The sequence below is a fragment of the Scophthalmus maximus genome, chromosome 13 (genome assembly GCF_022379125.1).
Source record: "Scophthalmus maximus strain ysfricsl-2021 chromosome 13, ASM2237912v1, whole genome shotgun sequence".
NCBI lineage: Eukaryota > Metazoa > Chordata > Actinopteri > Pleuronectiformes > Scophthalmidae > Scophthalmus > Scophthalmus maximus.
The window spans coordinates 1,403,716-1,423,577 of NC_061527.1; the positions used below are offsets into that span (position 1 = coordinate 1,403,716).

Here is a 19,862-nt window from a genome sequence, read left to right on the forward strand (position 1 = left end):
TTAAAGCAAAAAGGACGGATGATTAAAAACATCCAGGCAATGGAAATGAATAAAACAAGAAAATGTCAGAGAAGGTAAAAGGAGGCGAGATCAAGAAGAGATAAAAGAGGATTTACAGGTTGATATGAAGCAAAAGCAAGGTTCAAATATAAAAAGAGTAAAGCCAAATAAAAGGAATATCAAATAGAGGTTGAATTTATTGAAATAACAGGACTATAAAGATTAGTTTTGAGCTGCTTCTTGAAAATATCAACGGAGGTTGTTTTCCTCATATGTGGTGGGAGTAACAAAAGCTGCTTCGCTTACTTTCTGCAGTTAATATGAGGAACATTTAAAAACGGACGCAAACACTTTTAAAATTCTCCAATGGACAATCTGAAAGATTGATCGTTTTGAACGAGTACGAGAATATTTCAATCCGTCCTCAACGGTGCAGTGACGCAGCAGATGAACCGTTTTCTTTCCCTTTCCCTTCGTAAACCGATAAAGAGCGAACAACAGTAATCCCCCCATGAAAACACAAAAACGCGTCTTCGAAAGAAAGGAAACGCTCTTATCCTCTGAAAACAGATTGCGACTTCTGAAATTCAGCTCAGAGTCAAAGATGTCTCCTTGTTCTCTCACCCGGGTCAAAGAGGAGGCGATTTCATCCCCGTGCGTCCCTTTGGTTTTTCAGCAGGATTACGCAGAAGACGTGGACGGAGGAGACACGGGCCAAGAGAGAACAATTGGACTTTGGCCGTGGATTTTCACGGATTTCCCAGGGAATAATTCATGGATCTTGCTGGGGAAAAACACAGACCTGTTTAGAGGACTGAAGTCTACGAGTGTGTGAGATGTGGTGCAGCTTGGTTGACTCGAAGGAGGTTCGAGCTCTACTGAGGGATTCTTTGGCTTCCGGTTGAATCTGTCGAGGCAGATTTTCTGAAACATTTCTTCTCTCTGTGAATCTGAACAGCAGCCTTTAGGCTCTTTTAGCCAATATCTGAGTCTTGATCTCCCGTCTTAAGTTATCCGGATCATTATTTTTGTCCTTTCGGGCGAACACTGCCGAGACATCGTAGACGTCCCAATCCCTTCAAAACCTCACACCCGGCAGGTGATGTTTGTGGATCTGTGTCAGCGTGTACCTGCAGGGGTCAGAGCTGCCACTCTACACCTGTTGCCTGCTGTCACCTGGCTCCTCCGGGACCACACCCCCGCCCTCTCCGCCGGCTCCACCTGCCGGCCCCAGGAAAAGCCACTCGTCGGATTTCCAAATCCTCGCCAACGGGCTTGGAGATCACCGACACGGATACATTCAGACCACCAGAGTCGCCGCTGCAGTCGCCTGGGAGCGCCCGAGTCAGAGGAACGGAAAACTCCAGCATCTGGTTTATCGGTTGTTTTGTTGCCTTTTGAATTTAAAGTCCAATTTCCCCTCGAAAACTCGACTACTTCGGAAACAAAACGTTGATACAGTAAAAAGGTAAGATTTGTATTTCTGTGGTCAACACCTCTTCCTCTCCATTTCTCCAGCCCATTAACAGGTATCTTTATTGTTCCTTCCAGCTGTGTGTGTTGTCATCAATGCTCATTGTGAGTAATGTCATTTTCACAGTAATTTCGCGGGGATGTGGGCTGGATGTAATGTGTGTGTGTGTGTGTGTGTGTGTGACAGATAGAAGCTCTGTGCTGATGAAAGAAGAAAAAGCTATAATTTATCTTCTCCTTTTTTATTACAGATTAAAATGGGCTGCTTCACATTCGTCAAATTGATGATGGTCTTGTTCAACTCGCTTATCTTTGTGAGTATGTTTCCGCTTTGATTGCACGCTCATATGTGATGAGGGGGCCGCGGGGGGGCGTGTGTGTGTGGAGGTCTAATTCATTGTGTGAAATCTCTATATGAAAACTGGTCCTGTGAAGTTAAAGACAAACAATCTGGAGACGAGGCGAGGGGAAATCATCTCATCCCGCCCTTCGATGCAAACAAGAGGCGCCGCATCAACATCTCGCATCACTGAGCCAGAAGAGCCAAATGCAATTTTCATGTCATTAACTTCAAAGGCTCTAATTTTTTTTGCCACCTACGTCTTTGTTTCAACGTTGAAGTGGTTTTGTGAAATGGAGAGAAACTTTTGGCAGCGCTGTGAGCTGAACGTCGCCTGGCGAGTCGGGTCCACCTGGAACTCCCGCTGTCGCACGCGAAGCTCTCGACTCGACTCCTCATCGTTTTCCTCACATCTCCCTCATTTCTGCCCGAGTGCCGCCGCCGCCGCCTGATAAGTCAGGTGCGGCGGCTCTAAATGTCCCAGCAGCACACTGAAGACGGTGTCTCTCTCTGGGAAAAGTTACAGCCAGCAGAGCAGAATGATGAAATCACTCTCTCGCTTCACGAAGACGAAGCTTTTTAATGCCACGATTCAAACGGCCACTGCAGCTGCATTTTCATCTCCTCCCCCTCAGAGGACACTGCTCCAGTTAAAGTCGGAGTTTAGAGAATTTATCTTTCACGGAAATGACCTATCGTCTTAGAAATATCCAGAACATCACCACCAGATTAACATAACTGAAGTTTCTTTTAAAATTTCTGAATGGCTTTTGAGTTTTACGCCAGAAACAAGATCTTCTCTCAGCACTCAGGCCAAGTCAAACACGTTGTCGTAGAAATACAGAAACAATTACAATTTCAAGAAAACCCCCAAATATCAAGAGGCACCACTTCACCAGTTCAATTTATATGATTGTGAAATTTGATGGAAAAAAATCTCCTCCGTAAAAACTTGATGATTATGAACAGACGGACGGAAACATTATTCCTTACATTAACTGACGGGGTGATAATAATAAAAGACCCCAAAAAGTTTATATTCAGCTCATGCGGAAAACATTATGTCGACCTGATTGTATTGTCTATTCATGTCACAATGATATTCAGTCAATTTACATATTTGACAAGTTGCAAAAATGTTGATACTTTGGAAAATGTCCGTAATATTGGGTCCGCGGCAGGGAATGGTCCCGAGTCAAACACGTTCACGCTTACAGGAACATTTTGGTATATAACTGTGTAGAGCAGCAGGAGGCAGAAGCATGACGATGACTCCACTGTGGAAAGCAGAGTCCTCGCTCACTCTTTGTGAATTTTCCCGCTATGTTCCCGTTGTATCCTCACATGGGCTCACTCGGACATATTCGGGAAATGTTACAAGGGGGCCGGCAGCAGCAAATGATCGGGATCAACAGTAGCGTACATTTGCTTTCTGGCATAAAGCCCCTCGGAAGGATTTCAGGAAAAGGTCCGTGTTTCAGTTCATGTCAGAAAGCAGCTTGTGAGGTAAAAGCTTTGGTGAGAAAAGCCGCTTCTACCAGTGACACCTACAAATCAGCCAATCAAAATGAAGCAACGCAGAAGCCACTAGAGAGCTAACGTAACGCTGAACACGCAGGTCCATCCCATCCTTCTCACCAGCAAAGAGGGTCGTCGCAACTACTGCCAAACATACACTACTGCTAAATGGATTATGATTGAGAAATGATAAAGTGAAAACCGAGACCTACATCGGACCATTGGGTCCTATCAGAGAAATACGTGGTAACTTAACAAACCCGTCGCCTGTGATTTTAAACCTCCACGTGAACGTTCCTCCTCCTTCCACGGGACTTTGACGTGACGTTGCTTTTAAACGTGTTGGAAATTAGAAGTGCCTGGGCGTCTGCTGTGTGTGCAGAGCTACGGTCGAGTGTTGGGACTTAATCAGATTGTCTGCTTGCGTTATAATTTGAGCCATGAAGATGGTTTTTACTCTCCACTGACGTCTTTTTCCATTCCAGCCCTTTTCAAAGAGAACCAATTCCATTTCATTTGGGGTGGGACGGGCCCGTTTCTCCTTTTCTGTATCTTTCCATCTCTTCTCTCTATTCACCTCCCCCCGTCCCTCTGGAGGCCGTGGCCTCCCATTCTGCAGCCTGCTATTCATTCCCTCTACTCTGACCCTAATAGGCTATATTTCCCATCTCCATAGATAGGACCCCCCCCCCTTTCTTTTTCAAAAACCTGATTTACTTCCAGTCCTTTTCCTTCTTAGTGTTCAACTGACGGAGCCTCCACCTGCTAGTGGCACACCACTGTCAAAGGGATTAGCCATCTTCCAAAAGAAAAAGAAAAAAAAGGAAGACAGGGTGCCAGCTATAATTATACCTGGTGAGGGATGATGGTGGCAGACTAGGAGTTAGAGGGAGAATATGCTTGTCGTATCGCATTTAGTTAACGGTGCAATGACGGCACTGAGCAGGTTCAGGAGACGAGCGCAGTGGAGAGGCAGAAAGAATGAAGGTGAGGGTTAAAAAAAAGAGAGATGAGGACGACCAGGGAAGAGACAGAGAAAAGAAGGGGGAGACGATTCCCATGTGGGAGACGTCGGCGTCTGACAGGAGGTGTGTGGAGAGTCAGGGCCTGATGGAGAGAAGAGAGGGAGGGGGGAGGGGAGGTGGGGGTGGGGTTGACTGCAGTGACTCTGATGGAGCCTGACAGACAATATCAGGTTTCAAACATGGTTTCTGCAGAGGAGCAGGAAAGAAGAGGAAATCACTCTGTGCGAGGGAGCGCGGGGGTGAAGTGCGCAGAAGGAGGATAAAAGGATGGAGTCCAAAAAAAAAGAGAGAGAGGGAGGAGAAGGTCAGAGGTGGAGACCGGAGGAGGGAGAGGAGAGGCAGAGAGAGAGTAAAGAGATAACCACAGTGAGATCAGGTGATTTACAGTCTGTAGTGTGAAACATATGCGCCCCCCGCCCCCCCCGTTAGTCCACAGGATCGCACAAAATCTAAGGAACGGATTTCAACCAAACTTGGTGGCGGGATGGGACACGAGCCAAGAAAGAACCCATCACATTTTGGAGAGGATTCCAAAAAATGTATTTCCTTTCATATTTTTTCACACATTTCTGGTGGGAATGTGACTCGTCACATTAAAAACCGGCAGAGTGACTAAAAGGTCATAATCCTTTCCTCTGCTGGAATGTATTCAATGTTTGACATCAGCTGCAAGTGTCCAGTCATTGACAACAGTCCACCTCATCCCAGTCTCACGGCTGATCAGAGCAAGTTGGACCGGGTCTATTCTCGTCTAGGTGAGTTGGCGTTGACGGTCGGGAGCAGACAATTTATCCCAAAGCTTGCTCCATGTGGTGTAAATTGAGGACAAATTCATCATCTCCAATGATGATGGCACTGGACTGTTGCCGGACCAATCAACAGTCTGATGGTTGCCTGACAATTCGATGGTTTCCTGGAATGACTGAGAATTTGGTTGTCTTGAGTTTTTGCATTCAAATTTTTCGAGGCATGTCTGAGGTCGTTCATTGGTTCACGCGTATCGTCACGTATCCTGTAATTTCCCTTATATCATATTTATCCACCATTTTGTCCAAATTTGACATTTTCTTTATTGAGAAACAACAATGTCCATGCCCATGAATGCGTGTAACTGCTTTTTCTGATTTACAGGGATGTGACTCTAATAGTCTGTGCACAGTGGAAATACTGGTCTGCACTAGTCTTTGTGTTTCCAACTGCAGAACTGGAAAAGCTAAATTTACAGTCTTCAGCGGACGCTATGGTTCTTTACTTTTCAATGTCCGTGTTATAGTCCCTTAACCTACATCTGTACACTTCCACCACCACCACCACCACCACACTAAATGGATTCCTGTCCATTATGCCCCTGTGACAAGAGTGGGGAGATAAAGGTGGCCATGGAAAAGGGCAGTCATTTCATTCAGAGGGGCAAAATGAGGCCAAGTTGTTGCTTGGCTCCAATACATAATGGGCAGCCTGAGGCGGCACCTCTCTCCAGCTCACAAAAGAAAATCCTCCTGTCTGAATGGAAGGGGGGGGGGGGGTATTGAAGTGTCATGGTGTCACCAGGAGGTAATAGTAGGAGAGAGTTAGTGATGTAAGATGGCTCCTCATTTCCAAAATCTATTACCCCCTGAAGAGCTGTTGACTTGACCCCGTCTAAATGACTGCCAGCGACACAGATGATTGACATTTTACTTTGCCATTGTTTAAGTGTGGATTACACGCTCCGCAGAGCTAACTGTTGCACATACACGACAGCACACGCTTTGTGTTTTTGCTCTGATTGTGTTTTTTCCTCGCTCCTCCTGCAGCTCGGGGGCCTGACCCTGCTCGCCATGGGCATCTGGGTGAGCGTGGACGGTGGCTCCTTCCTGCACTTGCTGGGGCCCTTCTCCAGGCAAGGCGTGCAGTTCGTCAACGTGGGCTTTTTCTGCATCGCCATTGGGGCCGTGCTGGTACTGATGGGGCTCCTGGGCTGCTGCGGGGCCCACAAGGAGAGCAAGTGTCTGCTGCTCGCGGTAGGTGCATCTCACCGACTTCCAAGTCATTTCCATACTAGTGAAGACGTAAGTTGCGCTTCTCCCTTTTACTCCCTATTCGCAAACCTGGTGGTCGCCAACATTTTACCAGGCATGCTACAGTTTTCTGGCAGCTGTGATATGATTTTAAGGCTGTGTTGTACATTTCTTGGAAATATGAAACGGACAAAATAAAATGTTCATTCATTGCTTTGTCAAATGTCACTCACGTCGCTCCAATAAATTTTGAACTAGACGCTAGTACAACCGTCATCAACTGCCGTCCAGTCCGACTCTTCGGCTGCCGGTGTCCGATCAAATACCCATTGAACAATGACCAATCAAAATTTGGAATGAAAATACATGAGTAAGGTACAAACCTCGTTTCAACATAAATAATCTTGGAGCACAGTGGCGAGTTGATGTCTGTATTGTGCTGCGATCAAACAAAATGTGAATTTCCATGTCGCGCAAGTTTGGCCACCCAAGGACATCTGCCCTTTCTCTATCAGACCCAGACATCGGTAGTATTTCACAGAAAAATTGACTTTCGCAACATCACGTCACAAATGTTTCGCTTGAGTTCAACTTCACTTTCAACTCTAACGAGTGAAGCGAATGACATGAAAACTCTTTGAATTGACTTTGTATGTAAAAATCTACTTTTAATGCAAATGATTCCTCAAAGTGTTTCCCACTAAGCCTCATCAGCAGTCCAGCTAATATGCATATCCGCCCCTCCTGCCTCATCAATATCCGCAACACTACCAACCCGCCGAACATCACAGTACATTATTATGCTCATTAACGACAGGTCTAACTACCTCTTAGTCCACTGCAGTGAGTCTAATGAGGAGGCGCAGGCGGTACATTTCCCCCTGCAGAGCCCCCCATCATGTCCACACATCCCATCCAGTTGAATGATGACGGTGCAGCAGATCCTGCCAACGACGGCGCCAACATGGCCTGAACGTAAAGAAGAAATTATCCCATAGAACGGATCATTCAGGCTCCTCATTGTAATCAGCCAAACTTTATCGACACCGCAATCTTTACGGGGAACAACTGCTGCGTAAAGGGCCTAGGACATTATAAACATCAACATCTTTTATGACGCTTTACCAGGGAAAGAAATCTAGAATAGTAATTAAACACATTTTGGCTTAATAATAATACATCTAATTTATATCCCGCTTTTCCAAATGCTCAAACGCGGCTTAACATATTACATTTTCAATCTGGACAAAGTCTATGGCTTACACTGCACACATTTGTTCAATTTACCTTTATTATTTGTTAATAATTGAATTACTTTTTCAATTGATGGACTGACAGTTTAGTCTATTAAAATGTAAAAGCCTAAGGAATATATCTTCCTATTCCCGTGTGGTCCAAACAAACAAGCAAATCTTGACATTTGAAAGTTATTTTTAAAGATGTAGTTGGGATTTTAGAAACACTGAGGTCACGAGTCCACATCCGTGTACGCACTTGGACATAAAGTAACCTTTTTCTTAAACATTTTATCACTCAGTTAATTGTTGCTCAGTTATATAGTGAACGTGACATTTATTGCCAGACATGAAAAGTGCAAATGACAGAGCGCTGTTATATAATTATAGAATGTAATTAATGTTTTTCGATCAATAATAATTATCTGGGAACGTTGACCCGGTGACTTTGCTGAAAATAACTCGTGCAGGTTATAAACGTAATTCGATCAATTCTTTGATTTACTTTTCAATTTGAAGATGCCAAACGTTTGTTGGCTATCCAAAGGATTTGATCACTTTTTCATCTTTTATTTATTGAATATCTATAGTTTTCAGAGAGCTGTTGTGAAAACAAGTGCTTAAAAAGATGTTCACCTTGGATTCTGGGATGGGCAAATTCCATCCATCATCTTATAGACAAGACGAATAACCAATTAATCACTAAAGGAAATAATTGTTGGTTGCAGCATTAATGTTATTGTATCTGTGGCAGCTGAATGAAATTGTTTTTAAATTGATATGTACAATATATATTATTAGTATGAGTAAAAACTCCTCCCTCCTCTTCTTCCCTCCCTGCAGTTCTTCTCCGTCGTCCTCATGATCTTCATCGCTGAAGTGGCAGCAGCAGTCGTGGCTCTGGCCTACTCTTCATTTGTAAGTTCCCCCACTTCACCTCTCCCTCTTTATTTCCCGACTTCAGGGCCTCATGACATCCCAGCACCTCTTCCTCTCCCTCAACTCCTCCTCTTCACTACCTTTTTCCTTTGTCTCTCAATTCTCCCCGCCGCTCTCCGTTGTTCTCTTTCACCCCCGTCACCTCCTCGTCCCACTCTCTGGATTTTTTTATCTCCATGTAAATTCTCCGTCTTAGCCGCGGCCATCATTGAATTACTGGCTTTATGTCCGCCTCACTACATTCAGCTACTTAATGACTGCGGGATAGATAGCCCCGGGGCTGTGTGCGCTGTCTCTCACTTTGAGCAATTTATTACTTGGGAATATTGAAGCTAAAGCATTTTATATGCAAAACAGCCTATTTACATATGTGTCCGCCTCTCACACACACACACACACATGTCCACACATACATACACACACATGCTCCATTTCCATTTAGTGCCTCATATAATAATTACAAGGATTTCAAATGAGCTATGTAAAAGGAGGTTAGTGAAGACTGGGGGATCCTAATAAAGAAAATAGAAAGTGGAGTTTTTTATCCAATCAGACGATGTATCAGAGGACCTCGGGACCGAGAGGGGTAATCTCAGATGCATCCGTCTGCGGCGAGGAGCTGATGAGCGGAGGAGAGTGGACTAAAACTGCTCGGGAATTTCATTTGTTTGTGCTTCTGCTGCTGCTGGTAAACCACTTTGAGATGCAACTGCAAAAACCATCAGAGAAAAGCAGCTAATGGACTCTTCAAATGCCTGAAACAATCTGAAATATTGGCATTTTTACGTTCCCTGAAGGTCACCGCAGGTTCTCCTCCACGCTGTGAAAGGGGTCGGTGAGGCGAGTAGTAGTCGCTAGGCTGCAATCTAAAACTTCACCACTAGATGCAACGAAATCCGGCGCACTAAAACCTTTACAAAAACAGGGGAAGAAAAAGCTGGTTGTGCAAAAAATATTTCATTCCCTTTTCTAAATGAACACAATCTTTCTTCAAATATTCACGCCTGCTCTCGTGCTGCACGTCTCGTTGCTCAGAGCAGGATTCCCAGAGGGAGCAGTGTATGAAGCCTGTATTCTCTGTAATGACCAGCAGAGGGCGACTCCACTGGAAAATGACTCTACTTCTCACTTGATTTATAACGTCAGTAAACATTTTCCTGAGGAGTTGATGGTTTAATCTCTTGCTTCAAGTCAAGCATGAGGTTCATTTTGTACATTTTAAAGAACCCTATGTATTGGGAGCGTTGATACCGTGTGATTGACAGCTGGTACCGCCCAATGGGTGCAGGTTGCAGGTGTGGGTGGACGTGCAGTGGACAAGCTCTCAGTCAGGCCACACACCCCCCTGCACCTCCAAAGGAGGTTACTTCTGTTTCAAAAACCGATATGTTCTCAAAATGCCAGTTCAGAAACCAATGGGTGACGTAACAGTGGGTTCGCCACAGTTTTATATCCAATCACGATCTGTTTTGATTACCAGGAGAAATTACTGTGCAACAAAGAGAGAGAGAGAAAAACATCAACACGTGCAAGATTGTTAACAGTAGTTAGATCAATAAAGGTTTTGTGACACAACAAACCATGTGATTTTTCTCCCCTACACCTACAACTGCAGCACAAGCATCACACTCGGCTGCTCTCGGAAAGGTCAGCGGCGATGGATCAGAGGTCAAAAAACATGTGAACTTTCAGTCCGAGCACAAAAACGTACATCAATGAAACACGGCTGCCACATGCCACTCAATCGACAGCGGAGGGCGTACACGCAAAAAACAAGTTTATTCCATGTACAATGGATTTATTCCATGTCCCATAAACATGCATGAAAAATATAGTTGTGTAATTCAAATCTTATACTGTACTGTAGGAAAAACCCGGAGAAAAAATGAAAAGCAATTTTTTATTTTGCAGCAGAGAGGTTTGATTAACTTCTCCTGCTCTGATTTTCTGTTTACTCTCTCTCTCTCTCTCTCTGTCTGTTTATGCTGTGAATTCTGGTCATGTCCGATCCCGCGCGAGCCTGCTCTCACACAAAGAAGCTGTGATAGTGACTCTGTGTGTGTGTGTGTGTGTGTGTGTGTGTGTGTGTGTGTGTGTGTGTGTGTGTGTGTGTGTGTGTCCTTGGAAGCACGGAGGAGTATTTCTGCTGCTGCTGCTCAGGTGGTAAATCTTTCTCATCTCTCGCCTGTCATCTACAAAAGCCAAGCTGACCAAGGCGAGCGAAGTAAACGGCATCTGGCGAGAGGCGAATCGACAGCGCCGAGCACAGCGGCGTGTGAGGGAGAGAGGGAGGGATGAGCTATTGTCTGAAGCTCGGTGAAATGCAAGACATAACTCATAGATTTGTCTTCCTTAAGCAGATCGCCGATATGGTTTAGAGTCAATTTAACGCGCTGTTTGTTAGCTTTAGCATCATCTGTTCATTACAAACACAAAGGACATCGGCGCGTCCATCATGGACACGAGTGTGTGTGAGCAGCTGTCCATCTCCTGCCTTTGATAAGACACAGCAAACACAATGGCATCAGAATAATGAATATGGGTAATATACATCTAATATTCATTTATCTGGCCGCCTGTGTCAATAAGTAAGGAGGACAGAGGCAAAGACAATGAAAGGAGACGATAAATAAAGGGTTGATCTGTTTCTGTTCTACTTATCTGCGGCATAAATCTGCCCGTTGGCCGCCGGGCGTCCACAGCTCATCTGCCCCGAAGAGCCAATAACCTTCAGGTGGTCGGAATAACTGAGATTTAATAAGCAATTCCAGTAGGCATTATGAGAGGCCGCCAGTGTCATGGTTGTTCCCCCCCCCCACCCACCCCCTGCAACTTATTCGGAAGTGACCATGGTGGAGATTTATTACAGGGGGCAGATACAGACTTCACCGTGGATTAATGAAGTAGGTGGGATGCGGCGGCGTTTAATGAATCACACTCCGACGGCCGTGCACAGTGAAGGAATGTGCCCTGAAAGAAACCTAATCCAATACAGATTAGATTACCGTTTGCTTCAACTTGTCATCAGTAAGAGGAAGAATCAGCTGCAGTTAGTTAAGAGACCTGATCGACTTCAATTACTTCCTTAAGTCTCCACTAATCAATGTCTTTATGTTGAGAAGAGAAAACCTTTCATGAGAAGAGTGTGATGGTGCGTTCACATTCAACGCGAGGCGATTTCCCCCGCGGGATTAAATTACATTCAAAGTCAATGTTAAGACCCGATAAGACGGGAATTTCACGTCGCTAATGCCTGGCGATGTAAACGGCGTGAATGACGCGACGCAAATAACATGAAGACGCGACAGTTGATTAGCGTTGAGATTCTCCCCACGTAACTTATGTCCACGTCCGAAAAGAGAAGGGGCGAATATTTGCCGGTTGTGTTTAATCGTGGCATTAGACAACGTAACATGCAAATTTACTTTGCGTTTTGTGAACTCACCATAGGAATTTCACTCATGGCGACAAACCCACAGAATTAATTTTCGTTTGTTGTGTTTTTTTTGTCTGGTTACGCAAAAAAAAAGAAGCTATGGAACGAATTTCCACGAAACATGGTGGAAGGATGGGACATGAACCAAGAGAGAACCCATTCAATTTTGGAGTGACGAAGGGAATCTAGGATTTTTTAAACGCTTTTTTTTGACATTGCGAGACAGTTTCTCTGATTTCCAGGTAAATACGGCATGGATCTTGATGAAAACACAAATCTGGCACATTTAGGGGACTGATCAGATTTGAAAAATCAAGATCTAGCAGATTTACATGTTGTTTCATAAGGAGGCTGTGGGACCTTGGGGGAGGTATGCGCTCTACTGAGTGACATTACAAACTGTGGCTTCCCCTTAAAGCTCCACTGAGCTTTTTTAAGCATTTATCAGCTCAGCGTTTTGGTTTCCTGGCGCTCAACCTTACTGTCGTGGTTCAGCGTCAGTGTTTCCAGCAGCAGCAGCAGGTACTTTCTTTGGAACAAGCTGTAATCAACCCAGTGGGCGCCAGCTACCCGGCACCAAACGGCAGCTGTGAAGCAGAGCAGACGTGATTAGTCACTCGCTAGTGAACACGCTGCAGCATTTAGCAGTTAAAGAGCCCGAGGTGTGAATAATAGACTTCAATTCATCAGGCTGACTCCAAGTAAATGTGTTGCTCTGATGTGAAAATAGTCAACTTTATAAGTGATGATTTAACCATTAAAATCATACTCCATCCGCAGCTCAGAATAAAAGGCTTAACACCCAAGATGCTATGATAACATACTGAATCTCCTCTGATCTACTGAGTCGAAGCTTTCAACATTCACCAGTAATTCTCAGTGGAGCTTCGAAGCCCCCAAAAGTGTCGACCCACCGTGAAGTCATCTGTTGAGTTATGAGCCCTTCTGAAGCCTCAAGTTTAGCATTTTCAGCAGCGCCATCTTATTTCTTTCTGAACCAGAAGTAGTCGTATTTCGAGAATCGTGGGGCGACCACCTATACATGCAACCATTGGACGATACTAGCCGTCAATCACACAGCGTCCACGCCCGTAAATGTAGACTTTAAATGAGACCAAAATTTATAAAATGAACATTATGTAGTATTGAAGACTAAAAACTAGAGATTGAACCATAAACTCCTCAGGAAAATGTTTACTGACGTCATAAATCAAGTGAGTAGTAGTAATTTACTCTTCTATAGAAAAACAACCAGTGGAGTCGCCCCCTGCTGGTCATTCCAGAGAATACAGGCTTCAGGCACATATTTACAGTCTATGGTCACCAGCACTAATGAACAGTGTGAACACGACAGTGAAGTTAAACTGAAGTCACCATAAATCTCCATGAAGCAGAGTGGAGCCACAGATTCCGATTATTCCCTGTGGGTTCGTCATTAGAGCTGCTTTCTACTTTATTAAGTATACTGTATACTCTATATAAAGGTCACCTTACATTGTTTTCATTTCTGTACACGCAGTAGCTCAATAATAAAATTTTTCTTTCTTTCTTTCTACCGTGCATCATCTATGACTGACGCAGTTCGGATTAGTCACAACTTTGGAAAATCTTTTATAACGTGCAGGATTAGTCTTTTCATCCAGCTGGTTTTAAGTGTATTAACAGTAAAAGTTAAAAGAAAAGAAAAAGAAAAAGATCAGGTATTTTTCAACTGGAGCTGAAATCTGTAACTTGAATGTGATATTAAAACATGAGCGGCACAAACTGGAGCTTTGTCGATGGTAAATGAAGCAGAAACGTGTAGAACAAGGTGCATTTGAATTATTTATTAGTCACAATTGATGCTTTTTTTATATGATGTGTGTGTGTGTTTTATAAAATATATATAAGCATGTAAACATGCCTTTCTTTTCTTATGACAAAGCAGCTTCACTTATCGAACAATAACCAATTAGCAGCCGACGAGTTGGTGCGGTAAAAGATATCGATGATTATGCGGAAAACATACAAATACACTGTAAGGCAACAAGAGATCGATAACACATGCAGCTGAAGATTCTATCATGTGTGTAGTTGTTCACTCTGCTGTATTGATAGATGTCTTATCGCCTCACGGCGCTGTGTGTGTGTTACTGTGGGCTTTGTCCTGCCTGTCCACAGTGTGTGTGTGTGTGTGTGTTTAACGGGATGTGGCGAGGCGCTGGGCCGAGTGACAGTGATGAATTAGCCCGCTTGTAATAACCCTCTCTGATCTCAGCCACTCTCTCAGCTTCTTGGGGGGCACTTTTAATTGTGGCATGTATCCCAGCATCCCCTTGGGCATGTTGCACGCCTGCCCCCTCTCTGAGGCACAAACACACACACACACACACACACACACACACACACACACACACACACACACACACACACACACACACACACACACACACACACACACACACACACACACACACACACACACACACACACACACACACACACACACACACACAGAGAGAGAGAGTAAACCACAGACCTTCGTCTTCGCTCCTCAACAACCGGGCTCTTTGTGTTACTGTACGCGACTGGATTATTTATCAAAGTGGAAAAAAACAGGAGGGGGTGGGAAAGGTGGATGGGGTGGGGGGGGTGGGCGAACCTGTGTATTTGTGAAGGAATTTTTCCCCAGTGTGGAACCTAACCTGCCTCTTCGTCATTTTATTTTTGGCACTTTGAATAAAGTCAAATATCAGACAAAATGTGTCCTGACTAAAGCCATCAGGAGCATCCATATATATGTAAATGCACCCCCAACCACCCCCACCCCCACCCCCTTATTTACGACCATAAAAAGGAGGAGAATGGAGAATAATGGCTCGGCCAATTTTTTGATTTATTTTCATTTTTTTCCCGGGTGCCAGGCCGGGGCTGTTTATTTCCCAGGTGCTTTGTGCGAGGGAAGATTTATTTAATTTGTGATGAATAGGTGACTCCCACAGAATTACTTCTCCTGCCCGGGAAATCAGCTGCAGCGGTTTATTTTCAGGGTGGTGTGTGAATACGCAAGTGTGTGTGCGTGTGTGTGTGTGTGTGTGTGTGTGTGTGTGTGTGTGTGTGTGTGTGTGTGAGAGACTGTTGACAGTAAAAGCTCTGCAGTGCAGCGACGTGCTTGTTTACTCGTATTTGCATATAAAGGTCTTTCATCTACAGAATGAACCTTGTGAAGCGCTGGGACTTTAAAAAAAATCTTTGAGGCATTGGGGCATTTATAAAAAAGTGGGACATTATTGAGAGCGGATGACTCTTTCGGAAGGTAAATGCTATTTCGTTTTTGTTACTTGTGGACTTTAGTGGACAGCGACAGAGGACATTTTGCTAGAGTCAGGATATCCAAACAAGTGAGGACATTTTAGAAAGTGAGACGACTGGCACAATTTTATACACTTGAGAACAATTTTGGGCGGACATTTTGTAAAACATTATTTTTGGAAGAATGTTTTTTTGCATTTTTGGGGAAATTAAGAATATTTTTGAGGACTTTTAAAGGTTTTTAAAAGAGTTTAAAAAGTGTGGGCATTTTCAAACCAGTTTTGGTATAACACTTCAGAAAGGACATTTTGAAACAGGACAGAAGAATTCCACTTGAGCAAAGACCGCCACGGATTGATCCTGAGGACATTTTGAAAAAGGGGGGCTTCTTGTTCTCTGCTCATTTCTTCAAACAGAAATGTGAGGATTAAGACTTTTGGCATGTAGTCGGAGTTGGGTCGAGGTCAAGGACAGGAGGTAGGGGATGAGTAATGTCACTGAGGTTCCTGAGGTAATAAAGTTGGTGTGTGTGTGTGTTCCACAGGCGGAGGGGATCCTCCGAGCGTGGGCGACTCCTGCTTTGCGGAAAGATTACGGCAGTGAGCCTGTGGTCACTAAGATGTGGAACACCACCATGACAGAGGTACAGTCTGACGTTCTGCTCTTATCATCGTCACACTGATTTTCACCCTGAGGCGGCGGGACCCGCCATCAGCAGTCAGGTCCTCAATTGTATTCTGCTCGTTCGAATTTCTAGTCAATTCATCTCGTCACGCTGGACTGTGAGTTTACAGTTGAAATAAATAGAAGAATCTCATCCAAAACAAAGTAAACGGTTCGACATCAAGTTTCAAGACGACGGGATGAGTGTTTTTATCGAGAAATTCTGAAGACAGGGCTTCTTTGATTTATGGTTCGATCTCAGGTGTGAACCTAATAAATAAAAAAAGATGTTTGGAATCACTGAAGTATAGAAATCGTCTCACGCAGCGTGCGACTGGCTTTATTTCACCGACTAATTAAATGCACTCTGTTCGACCGTGTCCTTCACGGAGCGGCGCACTAACAAAGCAGCACAAACGAACCGCCTGTGGCGGGAGCTCAAAGCTAAACTTATTAAAACGAAAACCATTCAAAAAGCCAAACTCTCACACTGTTCTTGAACTCCATCTGCCTTTTGTCCACGAGTTCATCTCCGCTCACAACAGCCTCAGCCGAGGTAACGTCGCTCACCTTACCTCACTGGCTGCCGAAGGAACCTTTAATTCTCGCTGCTGTGAACGGTGAAGTCAACAGTGGGGGTGGAATGAAAACATATTTTCCAGTCTACACCACATTGTGTCAATCCAGGCTTATACACTTTCAGTTTTACTTTCTGTTTTCATGTGAATGGAACTAAGTTTACGGTGCATCTGAAAGTCAAACAGACTTTATTGTGAGCAGCTTTTCAATGGCAGGAGAATTTCTGTGCACAAAACGCAGTAAATACGACGGTAAACTAAACACTGAACCGGCTGAACTCTGAACATCGTGCAGCGGCAAAGCTCTTGACGAAGTTAATACACAAAAGATTTTAAAGCAACGCTACATAAGTGATGCTGCTGTTACTGAGCAGCAGCAGCGCCCCCTACGGCCTGATGTGGTGATTAAGTTTGGCTCTGTCCGAGCGATGAAGATGTTTTCACGCAGAGGAAAAAAAAGTGTAAGTAAAGTAAAGTCTATCAATGTGTTGATCTCCCACTCACTGATTACCTGCTTCCTGAACCGGAAGAGCTGCTGCTGGAACAAATACACCAAACTCCGTTCATAATTCATCATATTTTAATACTTTCCTGCTGAATACTGGAGATAAACGCTGGTTTTCAATGACCTCTAAATAACTGAGCTCTATTTCGGCATTACTGTTGAACGTTCAGTGTACTGTACCAGCAAAATCATTTTGAAGCTGCTATTTTAAGGTTAAAAAAAGTTGCATAATGTTGCTTTAATAATTAACAAAGCAGCTTACAACTATTTTTTATGTCAACATTTTGTGGCATAAAAGCGTCCTTTGCTAGCCACGCTAAATAGCTGCTAGCCGCCATGCAGGCCGGCTGAGAGTGTGCAAGATTGAGTGCTGCGCAAATTTATGAATTATAAACAACATCATCATCTACATAACTCTTTCCTCTAATGTTTTCCTACTGTTTCCGTCCCCTGCTAGCTGAGTTGCTGTGGTTTCACCAACTACACAGACTTTGTGGGCTCCAAGTTCGAAAGGGAGAATGGAGGCAGCCTACCGTCCATCTGCTGCTGGACCAACAGCACCCCCTGCAGCCCCGACGAGGCACAGCGCAGCGGTGTGCAGGTGAGACGAAAACAGACAGAAGAAAGAGGCGTTCCTAATAATTTTGTCCAACCTAGTTAGGTATAATTCAAATGCAGCACAAACTCCACCATCAAGAAGTTTTTGTGAAATTTTTAGTCTGGACTTAAGTGCTTGAATGACCAACTAACATCCAGCGATAAATCACTTTTTTTTTACCAACATCTTAATATGTTGCATTTTTCCCGAAATTTTACTCGAGAAAGGTCCAGAGAAAAGTAACCCTGACCCGTGTTCTCAAACCGCAGAATTATTTGTACCCATGTCCCTAACATGATGAATTAGCAAATGGGAAACACTCAAACTGAAAAAAAAAAGTTGGCAGAAAAATGAATAACGGCAAAATGAAAATCTAAAGACGGCAGAGTATCGAACTCCAAACGAATGAAAAACGGCTGCAAGAAGTGAACTGCAAACAAACTGTCGTATTTAGCCCTCAACATGTGTCAAAGGTGGATATGAACATTTTTTAACATATTATTTTGATATACTTGTGTTTTATATAAGGAATATGGTGATTAATTTAAAAAACTTTGAAATGTTGCCATTTGCTGCACATAGCCTTAATTTACTTTAACTGAAAACAGGCATTACCTTGTATCATAGTGAAAAATATTGAATCTGGTGTTTGGTGTCTTCATTTGCCGTCTTGTTAATGTGTGTACAGTGTGGATTTGAGGATTGATATTCATATTTGTATATCGTGACTCATTCCTCCTCAGGGCTGTTTTATACACATCCTGCAGACGCTCAAAGAGCACGCCAACATCGTGGGAGGGATCGCAGCAGGAATTGGAGTCTTGGAGGTAAGATGACGCGAAAATGAGAGGCGGAATTTTCTACTGGAAATGTGAGTGGAACAGTGTAAAAAGAAAAGAAAAGATTATTCAGGCTGAGAAAATATAAAATGTCTCAAGGGACTTCCTGGTTAAATAAACAAATAATAAAGTAAGATAAAATAAGATTCTGCCCTAAATGTGCAGTTTGCATTGTCCCGTTTCCCCAGATCGCTGCCATGATCGTGTCCATGTACCTGTACTGTCACCTGGACAAAAGAATCACATGAGGCTCCTCCAGAGAAACACGAAAACACCGCAGACACGGCGAAGATGAATCGCACGTGGTGCATCTACATTATTCAACAACGTCACTCCCGTTCTCTTTTCTTTCAGGGAAGCGCGTTTAAAAAATTCTGTTTTTAAATGTAACAAAAAGAGAAAAGAAGTTACTACTATATGAGCAGCTGCAACGTGTAAATATTTCACAGTTGTCAATAAAAAATTTCAAATCACTTGAGCCGGTTTCCGTTCAGGGTCATTTGAACTCTGCTGCCGTCGAGAGAACCGGCCTGCGTTTTGAGCTGAACCGTCGGCAAATCGAGCATTTTGTTTTGCAACTGCAGATATTTTGTTCACCTTCAAATAAACAAGCATTGACCAACTTCTCTCGATAAGAAGACGTAGAAGACTGTTGGAAATGCCCACCAGTGTCGTCACCGTTCGCACTGAGGAACCAGCAACTTTTTATCCTCCGAAGCAACCAAACCAGTTTTTATTTAGTTGAAGAGTTTGATACACAAACCAGAACAGAGCCTGTTCCCTGTTGAACCAGTGACATGAATCTATCATTCAGCTTTTTCTTTCTGTGGATGGAATAGCGCCCCACGGGCCCGAACGTGTCAGGGGACCTGCAACATATCCAAAAGGCCACAAAGAGACACAAAATGAGCAGAAAGAAAAATGACACGGAGATGTAAAATGATAACGAGGCACAAAACGACTATGGGGTCCGAGACACACAAAACCATTACAAAGACGAGCAAAGTGACCACAGAAAACAGCCAAATGTTTACAGAAGGAGGCTCAGAATGACGAAGAAGACAAATGAAAAGCATCTCTACACTGTCCCAAAGCCAATGAGTAGAGGGGGTGGCTCCAGGTCTATGGTTGACCCTGAAATGTGATAGTCATGACAATGACAATTTACTGACTGACTTATATTTGAACTCGTCCCCTTCCTATTACTGAGAAAACAGAGTGGTCGAACCGCAGGGGGTCCTGCCAGATGCAGAGTTACCGACAATCCGGCGCTAATCTGAGAAAACGCGAAACGGAACACGCAGATTAAAGGAGCAGAAACATTTTCTTCTTGGGAAGAATAGCCAACGTACGACAGACAAAGGAAGCTGAACGTGACAGCGGTCAGGAGCTAAAAACAAGTTTTACTAAATGTTAAGCTAG

At 43.9% G+C, this 19,862-nt stretch overlaps 2 protein-coding genes across 4 annotated transcripts in view; one reads left to right on the forward strand and one right to left on the reverse strand.

Annotated features, from left to right (window-relative positions):
* Positions 1 to 19,862, reverse strand: part of pomgnt1 (protein O-linked mannose N-acetylglucosaminyltransferase 1 (beta 1,2-)) — an 81,270-nt gene that overhangs the window by 43,968 nt on the left and 17,440 nt on the right. Inside the window, exon 22 of one of the 3 annotated variants that reach the window (XM_035646659.2) lies at positions 7,174 to 7,325. The exons of 1 other annotated variant lie outside the window; for it this stretch is intronic. In XM_035646659.2, the coding sequence (XP_035502552.1) occupies positions 7,253 to 7,325 (73 nt within the window). In that variant the 3' untranslated portion in view covers positions 7,174 to 7,252. Of the gene's footprint in view, positions 1 to 7,173; positions 7,326 to 12,075; positions 12,554 to 19,862 lie in introns of those variants that run through there. One more of the 3 variants, XM_035646660.2, reaches the window with a different exon arrangement.
* On the forward strand, positions 138 to 18,963 carry LOC118317732 (tetraspanin-1). The gene is made up of 8 exons (XM_035646664.2): positions 138 to 1,468; positions 1,725 to 1,787; positions 6,153 to 6,359; positions 8,435 to 8,509; positions 15,802 to 15,900; positions 17,461 to 17,604; positions 18,345 to 18,428; positions 18,629 to 18,963. Exons 2-8 carry the CDS (start codon positions 1,731 to 1,733, stop codon positions 18,686 to 18,688), a joined length of 726 nt encoding a protein of 241 aa, XP_035502557.1. The 5' UTR covers positions 138 to 1,468; positions 1,725 to 1,730; the 3' UTR covers positions 18,689 to 18,963.

Bases quoted from the DNA above. Each gene is read 5' to 3' on its own strand.
- LOC118317732 (XM_035646664.2), top strand. From the start codon at position 1,731: ATGGGCTGCTTCACATTCGTCAAATTGATGATGGTCTTGTTCAACTCG. The intron at 1,788-6,152 runs GTGAGTATGTTT...CTCCTCCTGCAG, and splicing joins TGTTCAACTCGCTTATCTTT to CTCGGGGGCCTGACCCTGCT. The intron at 8,510-15,801 runs GTAAGTTCCCCC...TGTGTTCCACAG, and splicing joins CTCTGGCCTACTCTTCATTT to GCGGAGGGGATCCTCCGAGC.